Source organism: Clupea harengus, chromosome 26 (genome assembly GCF_900700415.2).
Source record: "Clupea harengus chromosome 26, Ch_v2.0.2, whole genome shotgun sequence".
Lineage (NCBI taxonomy): Eukaryota > Metazoa > Chordata > Actinopteri > Clupeiformes > Clupeidae > Clupea > Clupea harengus.
The window spans coordinates 3,788,837-3,801,026 of record NC_045177.1 but is presented as its reverse complement, the minus strand read 5'-3'; the positions used below and the strand labels follow the sequence as shown (position 1 = coordinate 3,801,026).

The following is a 12,190-nucleotide window of genomic DNA, read 5'->3' as shown; positions in this document are numbered from 1 at the left end:
TTTCAATTTGTATCTTTAATATGAGGTTCAATCTCATATTGACAAAAACAGAAATTGAGTTTGGAGAGGATAGAGTTTACTGTAGAGTAGTTGATATGACTGGGATCTGTGACTGCATAAGCTACTACATTACTGCTGAGAGGGGAGCAGTAGGTGAATCTACCCAGAGAGTCACCCTTCCTTCCACCATAAGGAACGAACAGACCCAGGCTTTTACAGAGCTGCAGTAACTGTTGGCCATTTCTGTTTACAATACTGTCATTGCTCTCAAGTGGTCTAAAGTTGTTTGCTTTGATTAAATGCGTCATCAATGTGTGTATTCCCATTTGATTAATCTGAGTGTCATCAATGTATGTATTCCCATTTGGATTATATGTGTGTCATTAATGTATGTATTCCCATTTGAATTCATATAATCTGATTCTCTGTCAGTTCCCCACCATTCATGTCTCCCATAACCCAAGACTGGGCCTTTAGATTGGAACTGTATAATTTCTGACTCATACAGGGGTATATACCGTAAATCCTCAAATAAAGACCGGGATTCAATTAGAGGCCGGGCTTCGGATAGTAGCCGGGGGCGTAGTCGATATGGACAAATAAAGGCCGGGCCCCGAATACAAGCCGGGGGTAAAAAAAGGTACCAGTAGCATATTGTAGCAAATCACGGAAGTGTGGAATATTTGTTATGGCTTTTTAATAAACACTAAGCACAACACAATGTGAAAATGGCACGGGGTTTATGCCCTGGTACAAGTTATCACGAAGAGACTGTGCTACCGTCACACACCTGTATAAACTCAGTCCCAACACAGAACAACGACATGCAATGAGAACAGTAAGGAACATTGTTAAGGAACATCGTTGAGCGCTAGTGCATCACATAGAGGAAAGTATGCGCCCGCCGCACAGCATTATGGGGCGACTATGCCGGCACGTTACAATATTTTACTGTAGCCTACCAGAATCAGTCCATCAGCACAAAGCAGACATCCCAATTTAATTGAATGCATTTCATAAATACATGTTCTCCTCATGTTGGCTAATTTCATGGCTGTTTGCAATAAAAAAAAGAAATGTTTCAGCCTACAAGGCAAATTTGTTATTATACAGTTACTTGCCTAAACGATAGAAGACATTCCTCCAAAATATCTGTTTTTATTGATTTTGTTGCCATTTCTGATTTCCGCTAAGAAAAAAATGTTCTTCAGGCTAATAGAACTTTAACGTTCTAGGTGTTGCGTAGCAACCCATTACTTGCTGACTTCAAGTTACAATGACTTTCCGCTACGTTAAATGACCGGACTTCTTGCGGAATGATATGAAAGATGTGAATTAGAATTGCCAATGACAGCGGTCATTAACTATTCGCAGTGGTGAATATCAAGAAATGACAGACCTGCTAACGTTGGGGTGCCCCATTCAAATCAACGGAACTTTTTTGAACATTCTGAAGAGCCGTAAGAAATAAAGGCCTGCCCCTAATACAAGCCTGCCCTAAATACAGGCCGGTGCGCTGTGCAGCCTAAGTAAATAAAAGCCCCAGCCACTAATTGAGGATTTACGGTAGTTATCAAAATTATTATGGATTATAATTTCTGATGTTAGTATTTGAAAGGGGAGTCCTATATAGATTGCACACAGGCAAATGTAAATATCTGAGGAAGTGAGTTCCTTTTATGAATGAATCCATACATGTGAAGTCCCTTTCTGTTCAGGATGAACATGACTTGTGCGTTTTTCTGTCAAAAATGCAACAGTTCCCTCGGACTCTCTTCCACATTTGACATGAGAATGTTTAACAGATGAAATACAGAGTTTCCTATAATGAGGAATGGAGAGACATTTAGTCTCCCCCCTCTGACACTAACACATCTATGAGCTGTTGATGAGCCGACAGCCTTCTGATGAGGTGACGTGTAGGCGATGAGTCTAGGCAGCTCGCACAAACACTACTTTTTCTTGTACTGTACTGTAATGAGGAATGGAGAGACCAGTGGCGTAAGGTAGTTACAACGGGCCCATATGCAGGCTTTTATGACGGGCCCTAGTGAACGCTAATTACTATCGTAGCGCTCCCTTCTTCCGCCCCCGCGTATAATAAAAAAAAAGCTACTCAAAGATGTTTGGTATCGATATAAATAGTGTTTAATTAATCAACCTTACATATTTCAGAAGTGAAGGGTGCGTACACAATGAACAAAGTCTTGTATGACTCTCAGCGGGAACATTTCTTACCGTAATTTTTTTTTTTTTTAGAAAAGTAAAAATAATAAAATGCTGACACATCACTCAGGGCAGCGATGCTGATCCCACCTGAACTGGTGCACTACTGCTAGCATGGGGTCCTCCGTGGCGGACCCCTTGGGCTGGGGACTGTTTGTTAAAAAGCCAAAAGAATCTAATTCAGGCAGCTTTGCCACCTCCTCCTCCGGTTCTTTTTCCTACTGCCACTTCTATGCTTAAAACGCTTGCAGGTGTGCTGTGCTCAATTCACTTGCTTGTCTTGACCTTCGAATTGCTCAATAGACTATAGACATTAATATGTCTACGGGCCTGGCTCACGGGCCCAGGTGCGACTGCACCTGCTGCATCCCTTTAGTTACGCCACTGGGAGAGACATTTAGTTCCCCCCTCCCCCATCTCTGACACTAACACATCTAACTGTTGATGAGCCCACAACCTTCATATGAGGTGCCGTTTAGGCCATGAGTCAAGGAAGCTTGCAAAAACACTACTTTTTACGTACAAGCGCTAATTACTGCTTGTTGATTATATATTGTACAACCACACACACATACATACATAAATCCCCCCAACACAAACATACTTGGAAAAAAAACCACTCACTTCAAGTGTTTTTATTTATTCAATTCATGTACCCTAACAATTTGTGTTTCAATCTGTACCCCAACATACTGTACGTTTCAAAACAATGTTGTACATCAAACTCAGCTAATCAAGAAATATTTCAGTAAGAGATACTCCATCATGTATTATCAGGGCAGCACATCATTGGAATGGATCATCTGATGCTTCTTGAGAACAGATATTCGGCTAAAGGCCTTTCCACACTGAGAACACTGATACGGCTTTTCCCCTGTATGGATCCTCTGGTGGGTCTTGAGAACACACATATGGCTAAAGGCCTTTCCACACTGTGAACACTGATGTGGCTTTTCTCTTGTATGTATAATCTGATGTTTGGTGAGGTCAGAGCTACTCCTGAAATACTTTCCACATGTAGTACACCGATACGGCTTTTCGCCAGTATGGACTTTCTGGTGTTTCTTGAGATCAAACAATTGATTAAAGGCCTTCCCACATGTACTGCACTGATGGGGCTTTTCCCCAGTATGGATCCTCTGGTGTAACTTGAGATGAGACTTGTGACTAAAAGCCTTCCCACATGTACTGCACTGATGGGGCTTTTCCCCAGTATGGATCATCTTGTGTGTCTTGAGATGAGACATGTGACTAAAAGCCTTCCCACATGTACTGCACTGATGGGGCTTTTCCCCAGTATGGATCCTCTGGTGTAACTTGAGATGAGACTTGTGACTAAAAGCCTTCCCACATGTACTGCACTGATGTGGCTTTTCCCCAGTATGGATCCTCTGGTGTATCTTGAGTTTAGACATGTAACTGAAGGCCTTCCCACATGTACTGCACTGGTGTGGCTTTCCCCCAGTATGGATCCTCTGATGTGTCTTGAGATGAAACATTTTACTAAAGGCCTTCCCACATGTACTGCATTGATGGGGCTTTTCCCCAGTATGGATCTTCTGGTGTGTCTTGAGATTAGACAATTGACTAAAGGCCTTCCCACATGTACTGCAGTGGTGTGGCTTTTCCCCAGTATGGATCCTCTGGTGTGTCTTGAGAGCAGACATTTTACTAAAGGCCTTTCCACATGTACTGCACTGGTGTGGCTTTTCCCCAGTATGGATCTTCTGGTGTCTCTTGAGAGTAGACATCTGACTATAGGTCTTTCTACACTGAGAACACTGATGTGGCTTTTCCCCAGTATGGATCCTCTGGTGTGTCTTGAGATTAGACATGCGACTAAAAGCCTTCCCACATGTACTGCACCGGTGTGGCTTTTCCCCAGTATGGATCCTCTGATGTGTCTTGAGATGAAACATTTTACTAAAGGCCTTCCCACATATACTGCACTGATGTGGCTTTTCCCCAGTATGGATCTTCAGGTGTCCCTTGAGAGTAGACAATTGCCTAAAGGCCTTCCCACATGTACTGCACTGATGGGGCTTTTCCCCAGTATGGATCCTCTGATGTGTCTTGAGAGTAGACATTTGACTAAAGGCCTTCCCACATGTAGTGCACAGATGGAGCTTTTCACCAGTGTGTATTCTTTGATGAATTACAAGATAGCAACGTCTAGCAAATGTTTTGAAACACTGGGAGCATTCATATTGTTTCTCCTTGGTGTCCAGTCGCTGATGTAATTCCTGGTATGAAGTCTTTCTGCACTGGGGGCTTTCATGACGTTTCTCTTTGTTTCTTTTTCCCTCAGTATTCCCTCTCTTGTTAGATTGGATCCTTTGAAGGTCACCTAGATTATTATAAGAATACAAAATGTAACAATATATCATCTCTTCTCCTCTATCTGGTATGTTATTTCTACAATACTGGTACATATATTTAATATGTTTTTATACATTGGTTATTTGATATAAATGAATGTCACTTGAATTGTGACTAAGGAAAAAAGTGTCTGCCTACAGACTAAATGTAAATGAGAACAGAGATAAACAAACATGATGGCAGAAACTCTCTCTCATTTGAATGTAACAGACTGCAGATATTATCCCATGACTAAAATAAACCCACAGTATTTCTGTTCATTAAATAGGTCCCACATTGTGAAGCAGGAGTTAGCCATTCTCTAAAATTCAAAGTGTTGTAAATATACACAACCCTCTACAATAAGCAAGCAACTTACCTGTAGGTGAAGAGTCGAAGTCACCATATTCTCTTGAATCAAATTCTTCTTCATCTTTAATTTCCATTGGTGAATACTTTTCTTCTTTCAAGGTCATGGTGGGTGACGTGTTCATTTCAGTCTTGCATTCATATTCCAGTTCAGGGTTTTCTTCCACTGTCTGGATTGGAGAGGGATAGTCTTGTAGGAAATCATCAAATTCTTCTTCTTTTATTTCCTTCTTCACTGAAGTGGGCAGTTGTGAAGGTTCAGTAAATCCAGACTTTTCTGACTTCAGTTCTGTTTAGGAAAAAAGGAACTGGGTCAAAATATCCATTGATGCAAGGATATCTTGAAAATCAGCAAAGAAAGAACTACAGTATAGTTGTATTGCTGGTGAATTACACGTACAGTAAACGTCCAGATCATCCCAGTGCAAGCCTTAAAAAGTTGAGTTTAGTAATCTGACTCCACAGTTCTGCTACAGTGCTGCTTGAAAGTATGTGAACCCCTTGAGCAGTTTAGAGTTTTCTGTTGTTTTACCATGATTTTCCTATTTTATCATCACCAGTTTTACATATATTGTGGCATCACAAGGGGACGTGTGGTAGAGGGGCGCTATGTTCCTCTCCCGGAATGGCTACCAAGCCACAAGATGGCTGCCGAGAAAACTCCATCTCCCAGAATGCACTACTCAGACAGGTGCAAATGCCTCAGCCCTCTGATTAAAGCTGGAGCTCAGGTGTGGGAGAGGGAGAGAACAAAGGAGCTGAGACACACACCAAGCAAGAGGCATCGTACGTGGCACAAACTGAGTTCGGTGTCCGATGAACTTTGAGTTTGCAACCACAGTTGGTAGGACTTAAGTTAGGAGCAACTTTATGAAGCCTATGTTTGCCTTTGAAGAACTTTATTGTTTTGCTTCCTGAAATACTTTTTGTTGGTTAATAAACCGGATTCTTCGTTGGAAAGCACTTTTGCCTGCTCTGTCCTGTTGTTTACGCACTGCCCTACACCTCGCTCAGTGGTAAAACCTCTCATGATACCACAGTATGAAATGTCAGGTTTATGTTTATCAATTGCATGTACTTGTTTAGAGGGAATTGTGTGAGTAGCCAAAAAACTACATGAAACATGGAATTAGTGTATGTGCAAAAGTGCATAAGTGAACCCCCAGCTGCATTCAAGTAGATAACAGATTCGGTGAAACACATTTGGGTGCTTAATTAGTCAATTAAGCAAACCAATCAAATGAGACATCCTTAGGAAAAGGGTTGGGCAACACAGCTTCTGGACAGAATCTCCCAGTTTCCGGCTCATTGTCTCCCCCTAGACCATGAAGTCAGGTAGGATAGTAAATCACATTTTTTGTCCGCATAGCACGACCAGTTTGATGTAGTGAAATACTTTTGAGTGGTACTGTGCTTGGCATCGGCAATTCAAATACGAATACGAGTGCGAGCATTTTAACGAAGTATCGGCCCGATACCCTATACTGGTATCGGTATCGGTGCATCCCTAGCAGATAGCATCCCATAAGTAAGGTATTCCCACAGTATCTCTGTTCTCTGAATAGGTCTCACATTGTGAAGCACAAGTTAGCTATTCTCTAAAATTCAAGTATTGTAAATATACACAACCCTCTACAATTAGCAAGCAACTTACTTGTAGGTGAAGAGTCGAAGTCACCATATTCTCTTGAATCAAATTCTTCCTCATCTTCGATTTCTGTAATTCATCAATCAATGGTTCTTGATAGGGCTGAACGATTAATTGCATTTCCGATTAAATCGCGATATGGTAAAACGCGATTTTCTAACCGCAACGTCCGCGATTACAACGTGAATAATAATTTTTTTTTTTTTTTTAAGATGCTAAATCTTGCACACAGTGTTTAAAAAGTGCATGCCTAGTGTTTATACTTACAATGAATTTGTTTAAATTACTTAAATGCACAGTGGCAAAGCCACCGATTTGTTGTTCTTGTTTCTGTAATGAGCAGTTAAATAAAAATGTAAAATGTAGGAAAGAATATTTTACACTAAATGTATCTAATATTGTGTTGGTCATATTTAAATCATTCATTACGTTTTGTTGGGAAAAAAAGAGGATAAAAAAAAAATCGCATATTAAATCGCAATCGCAATATTTTGGTAAAAAATCGCAATTAGATTATTTTCCCAAATCGTTCAGCCCTAGTTCTTGAGCAGGATCTCGCAGTAGAGGTTTTTAAATACAGAAATGTGTATGTTATATTTTCAATTTTTTTTCACAGCTGCAGTAACTGCCACTTCTGTTTGCTTTGATTTATCTGTGTGTCATTATTGTATGCATTCCCATTTGAATCAATATAGTCTGATTCTCTCTCAGGTCCCTGCCATTCATGTCTCCCATAACCAGGACTGCACCTTTAGATTGGAACTGTATAATTTCAGACTCATACAGGGGTATATAGTAGTGATGTCAAACGATTAAAATATTTAATCACGATTAATCGCATTTAGGTTATAGTTAACTCAAAATTAATCGCGATTAATCGCAAATTTTGTATCTATTCTAAATGTCCCTTCATTTATTCCATCATTTTATTTTTAATTTGAATGCCCTTATTAACATGGAAAAGTGGATTGGCTTGCTTTATGCAAATGTTTTATTTTATTGAAAACTAACATTGCCAAACAGGGCGATACAAAATAAAATGATAAAGTGCACATTTCAGGTAAACAAGGACTCAGCCTAGTGCAGTTAAACCATGGCTTAATATTTAATTTTTTTCAAGTTTGCTGGGAACATAGCAATCAGGCCTCTTATTTCAGAAACAATGATCCCTAACAGTTAGGTTACCAATAAAAGGTAAGCCTACTACTTCTTTGCTTTCAGCCAGCTGCCTGTTGACATTTTCAGACAACAGTGAAGCTCACTTCTTTTGCACAACACAACTTTTAAAAGTAAACTTTCCATTCAGAAGCTTTTTATCATCCATTTCGCCGTATCGCGCTCACCATTCACTCAAACCGCAACGTTAGCCTACTACACAGTTTGCGAGGCCAAAAAGAACGTTAATCTTTAAAAAAAAAAAATATATATATATATATATTTTTTAGAAATATTGCGTTAATTTCGCGATAAAAATCACGGCGTTAAAATGGGTTTGCGTTAACGCCGTTAATAACGCGTTAAACTGACAGCACTAGTATATAGTAATTATATTTATTATGGATTATAATTTCTGATTGTAATATTTGAAAGGGGAATCATATATATGGCACACATGTAAATGTTTCTGGTAGTATGAGTTCCTTTTTAACTTAATCCATACATTTGATGTCCCTTTCCTGTCTGCCCATCCGTTCGTCTGTCTGCCCATCTGTCTGTCTGCCCATCTGTCTGTCTGTCTATCTGCCCATCTGTCTGTCTATCTGCCCATCCGTCTGTCTGTCTATCTGCCCATCTGTCTGTTTGCCTCCCTCTACAGTATCTTTCAAATGTAACAGACATGGTTAAGGGATTCACTCTGTTCTCTACTATAACATTGATCTTTTTCAGACATTTTATTTCTGATTATATAATTTTAATTATATTTATTATTTTCTAGAATTGAAAATGTAAATTAAAACAGCAGAAGACAGAATGACGGCAGACTCTTTCTCTCTTTCAAATCTAACAGGCTGCAGATAGTGTCCCATGATTAAAGTATTTCCATAGTATCTATATTCACAATGTAACTGACTGCAGATAGTGTCCCATGATTAAGGTATTTCCATAGTATCTATATTCACAATGAAACAGACTGCAGATAGTGTCCCATGACTAAGGTATTTCCATAGTATCTTGTTACGGACAGTGTTCTGTATGTCTTGTATGTATACATGTTTTAGGCCTACACGTATTGTGTTCTGTTTTGTGTTGTTGTTTTGTGTTGTTGTTTTGTCTCCCCCTCCTGTTTTCATTCTCCTACTTCACAGATGTGCACACCTGGTTCCAATCATCAAATCACCACACCTGTTCCAGATCTCCCATCAACCATTCCCCTTTAAATAGTCCTGTGTTTGTTAAGAGTTGTTGTTGCCTTTGGGTTGAGCTATGGCAGAGCTTTGGTGGAGATCTGTTTGCTACTGTTTGCTACTGTTTGCTACTGTTTGCTACTGTTTGCTACTGTTTGCTACTGTTTGCTACTGTTTGCTACTGCTTAGGTTTTTTGATTTGTCTTTAGTTATAACACATTTGTTTAAACTCTATTACTTTAGTTGTTAGCAGCCTACTTTTGTTTTGTCTTTGTCTTTGTTAATTATTTTTGTTGTGCGCACAGGGTCAATGAGGATAGGTAAGATACTCCGGGGTTTACATATTACATACACGTAGGTTTACTTGTTGTTAATACCCTAAGTTAGAGTGAGCACCACCCACTGTACTTTTGGGTGCTAAGCACCGGTCAATGGTGGGGTGGGTTTATTTATGTTCTTTTCTTTGGTGCCACTGACAGTCCTTGTTGATCCCTGTGTTGCTTTCTGTAAATAAGTACTTTCTTGACTTCCTATTGTGTCTTGGCGTTTGTGTGACTGCACCCTCATTTGCCCAAACCTGTTGCCTTTATGTCGCGTCCTACTCCGAGCCACCAGGGGGCGTAACATATCTATATTCACAATGAAACAGACTGCAGATAGTGTCTCATGACTAAGGTATTTCCATAGTATCTATATTCACAATAGAACAGACTGCAGATAGTGTCCAATGATTAGGGTATATCCACTAGTATCTCTATTCTCTCCACTGGTCAACTAAAGCGCAAATTCCAACAGTAAATAAACAGTCATGTTTTGTAAATGTAAATGAAACATTGCAATAGATTTGGTTTGAGTTTGTGCGTCTCAGTCTAACAGTCATGAACCACGTTCTCTCTTTCAAATATAAAAGACTGTAGACAGGTTTCCATGATTGAGGTATCCCCATAGTATCTCTACTCTCTCCACGAGACTCACATTTTGCTGAGTAAAGCACAAGTAAAAGCATTTGCTAACCATTCAGTGTTTAGTAAATGTTAACGAAACATTATAATTAATTCGATCTGAATTCTACTTAACCAACTATTCAGCAACTTACTTGTAGAAGAATCGTCATCACCACATTCTCTTAAATCTGGTTCCTCTTTCATTTCCATCAGAGAAGAATTTTCTTCTTTGCAGGTCAAGGTTGGTGATGTGTGCGTCTCAGTCTTACAGTCATGTTTCAGTTCAGGCTTTTCTTCCACTGTCTGAATTTCAAACAAATAATCTTGTAGGAAATGATCAGATTCTTCTTCCTCTTTAATTTCCATCAGTGAATCATTTTCTTCTTTGCAGGTCAAGGTTGGTGATATGTGCGTCTCAGTCTTACAATCATTTTCCAGCTTTTCTTCCACTGTCTGAATTTCAAACAGATACTCAGATGGGAGATAATCAAATTCTTCTTCTTTTATATTCTTCACGGACATGAGTAGTTGTGATGGTTCAGTAAATCCTGACATTGTAGACCTCAGCTGTCTTTTGCGATGGAAAGCCAGCAGGACATTTCTGTAATGAAAGTAAAATATTAGCAACATGCCCAAACACCACAAAGACACAAACAGACAAAAAGACACAAACAAAACACCCTAACATCTGACAAAAGATAACCAAGGACAAATGGATGGTCTGTAGAATATCACACAAGTCAGACAAAAGTTTCTTGAAGTGAGAAAAAAGAAACATTTTACAAAAAGCATATTTGAACAAATCTGTACGGGCTTAATGTAGCCATCATCCTACCCAAAACAAACATCTGTATACAGGGGCGGGCTAGGGGGTGCTATAGCTCCCACTGGATTAGCCATAGCACCCCCATAGCACCCCCAAGAAAATAATGGTTTATTTATTATTGTTATTTAATTTAATTCTGCGTTCTTAATTTAATTAATTGTGTGATATAATATTTCAATCACAAAAGAAAAAAATAACATTGAAATGAACAGATTGTTCACGTAGCACGACACAGACACGTCCTATGCGTGAACGTTGACGTTTCCTGACGATTAAAGGAGAAAGAGAGCTAGTGCACTGTCAAAGTCAAAGGCAAGCGGTAGTATCAACAAATTCACAATAATGGATCAGTTTTTGATACCCAAAATTCCACGAGTAGAAGAATCATGTGACGTTGAAGAAGAAGAAATGCAAGGGGTAGCTGAATCTGATTTAGAAGAAGAGGAACGTCGTGGTCAAAGAGATCAACCCTACACCTCTACTGAGGGTGCTAGCCATGCTACACCTGGTCTGCTGGCTTGCCCGGATTTTGCTTTTCCAGCATAGTTTTGTTTGCATTTTTGCCTGTTCTTTAAGAGTTGTATTGTACAATGATACAATGATCTAGCTCTGATTAGTGTGATTTTGAGTGCCTACTGTTTTGTTTCATTCAATTTTAAAAGGGGCCTGCCTTTACACCGTTTAAGATTTAAGGTGGAACGGTCTTGTTAGATGTGTCACATTAATGAATGCGGTCTCTTTTTGGGATTTTTCTGGATCCGCCTTAAAAAATCAGAGATTCTAGCCTAGGACGAGCAGTCTGTCTGCTAGCCAGGTATACAGACGCTTCTATGTTTTTATTGATTGTGACCTGAAATAATATATACTTTTTGAAAGCATTTCTGACTCTTTGACTGTATTACTTCATTCTATCTGCTATTCTAATTTGGCCTCTTTAGTTTAGAATGTATTGAACTATTTATGTTTAGTTTAATTTGTCAGACATGGTAGTGGTGACCTGGTGGTCATCTGGCACCAACTTTAACCCCCACTGAAGTAAGTAAAGTATTTGAGATTCCGAAATCTATAACATGCTGCATGCATTTTGTCAGTGACCGTCGCAGAGGAACACGGCTATGTGCGCGTCCGTCGGAAGCAGCCTAATGATAATAATAATACGATCGATTTGTATGGCGCTTTTCATGGACCACAAAGACGCTTCAGAGAGCAAACATGTAAACAGATATGACGATGGTAGGGAGGTGTTGTAGTAAAGAACCATGTGACACATATGCTATCACCCTAATTTCATAGCACCCTCGGTCAAACGCCAAGCACCCCCATAGCACCTGCAGAAAAAAATATCTGGCGCCGCTACTGTCTGTACAAGCTTTAGGTAATCACCATCCTACCTAAATCAGACATCTTTACGGGCTTAAGGTAATCAACATTCTACCTAAATCAGACATCTGTACAGGTTTATTTCAGGTTTAGA

The 12,190-nt window shown here is 39.5% G+C and overlaps 1 protein-coding gene across 1 annotated transcript; it reads right to left on the bottom strand.

Annotated features, from left to right (window-relative positions):
- Positions 1 to 2,974: 2,974 nt before the first annotated feature.
- Positions 2,975 to 4,397, bottom strand: LOC116219798 (zinc finger protein 98-like). The gene is made up of 3 exons (XM_031563737.1): positions 3,707 to 4,397; positions 3,269 to 3,622; positions 2,975 to 3,100 (listed from the first exon to the last, which is right to left on the bottom strand). Exons 1-3 carry the CDS (start codon positions 4,311 to 4,313, stop codon positions 3,000 to 3,002), a joined length of 1,062 nt encoding a protein of 353 aa, XP_031419597.1. The 5' UTR covers positions 4,314 to 4,397; the 3' UTR covers positions 2,975 to 2,999.
- Between the last annotated feature and the right edge of the window lie 7,793 nt (positions 4,398 to 12,190).